Source organism: Myotis davidii, unplaced genomic scaffold (assembly GCF_000327345.1).
Source record: "Myotis davidii unplaced genomic scaffold, ASM32734v1 scaffold174, whole genome shotgun sequence".
Taxonomy (NCBI): Eukaryota; Metazoa; Chordata; class Mammalia; order Chiroptera; family Vespertilionidae; genus Myotis; species Myotis davidii.
Window position 1 is genome coordinate 714,118 of NW_006289087.1, and position 593 is coordinate 714,710.

Consider the following 593-nt stretch of genomic DNA (forward strand, 5'->3'; position numbering starts at 1 on the left):
TAAATAAATAATAAAAATAAAATTAGAAATTTTTAAAAAAGGAAGGAAGGGCCTAGAGGCCCGAGGTGTCCCGGCCCCCGGCTGACCTGCGCTGTCCTGTTTGTCCCGCAGACGTAAGCAAGGTCGTCAGCGAGGCCGAGTCCTGCCGGGAGGGCTGCACCTGCTCCGCCAGCTCGCTCCGGGCCCCCACCATCAGCGACCTGCTCAACGACCAGGACTTGCTGGACGTGATCAGGATCAAGCTGGACCCCTGGCACCCCACCATCAAGAACTGGAAGAATTTTGCCAGCAGGTGGGGCATGCGCCACGATGAGCTGAACTTCCTGGAGCAGCAGCCCCAGAGCCCCACCCTGGAGTTCCTGCTCCGCAACAGCCAGCGGCCCGTGGGCCAGCTCGTGGAGCTCTGCCGGCACTACCACCGCGCCGACGTGGAGCGCGTGCTGCGCAGGTGGGTGGACGAGGAGTGGCCCAAGAGGGCACGCGGAGACCACCCCCGGAACGTCTAGGCCTCCGCTCCTCGCCTTGGCCCGTTTGGACCTTGAAACAGCCCCAGACCAGGGAGCAATGTGAATCTGTTCCTTTTTATTTTTTTT

General features: G+C 60.5%; 1 protein-coding gene across 1 annotated transcript in view; it reads left to right on the forward strand.

The window, feature by feature from the left end:
- EDARADD (EDAR-associated death domain) overlaps positions 1-587 on the forward strand; it is a 5,392-nt gene extending 4,805 nt beyond the window's left edge. Inside the window, exon 3 of the mRNA XM_015562349.1 lies at positions 112-587. Within this exon, the coding sequence (XP_015417835.1) occupies positions 112-506 (395 nt within the window). The 3' untranslated portion in view covers positions 507-587. The remainder of the gene's footprint in view (positions 1-111) is intronic.
- Positions 588-593: the final 6 nt, after the last annotated feature.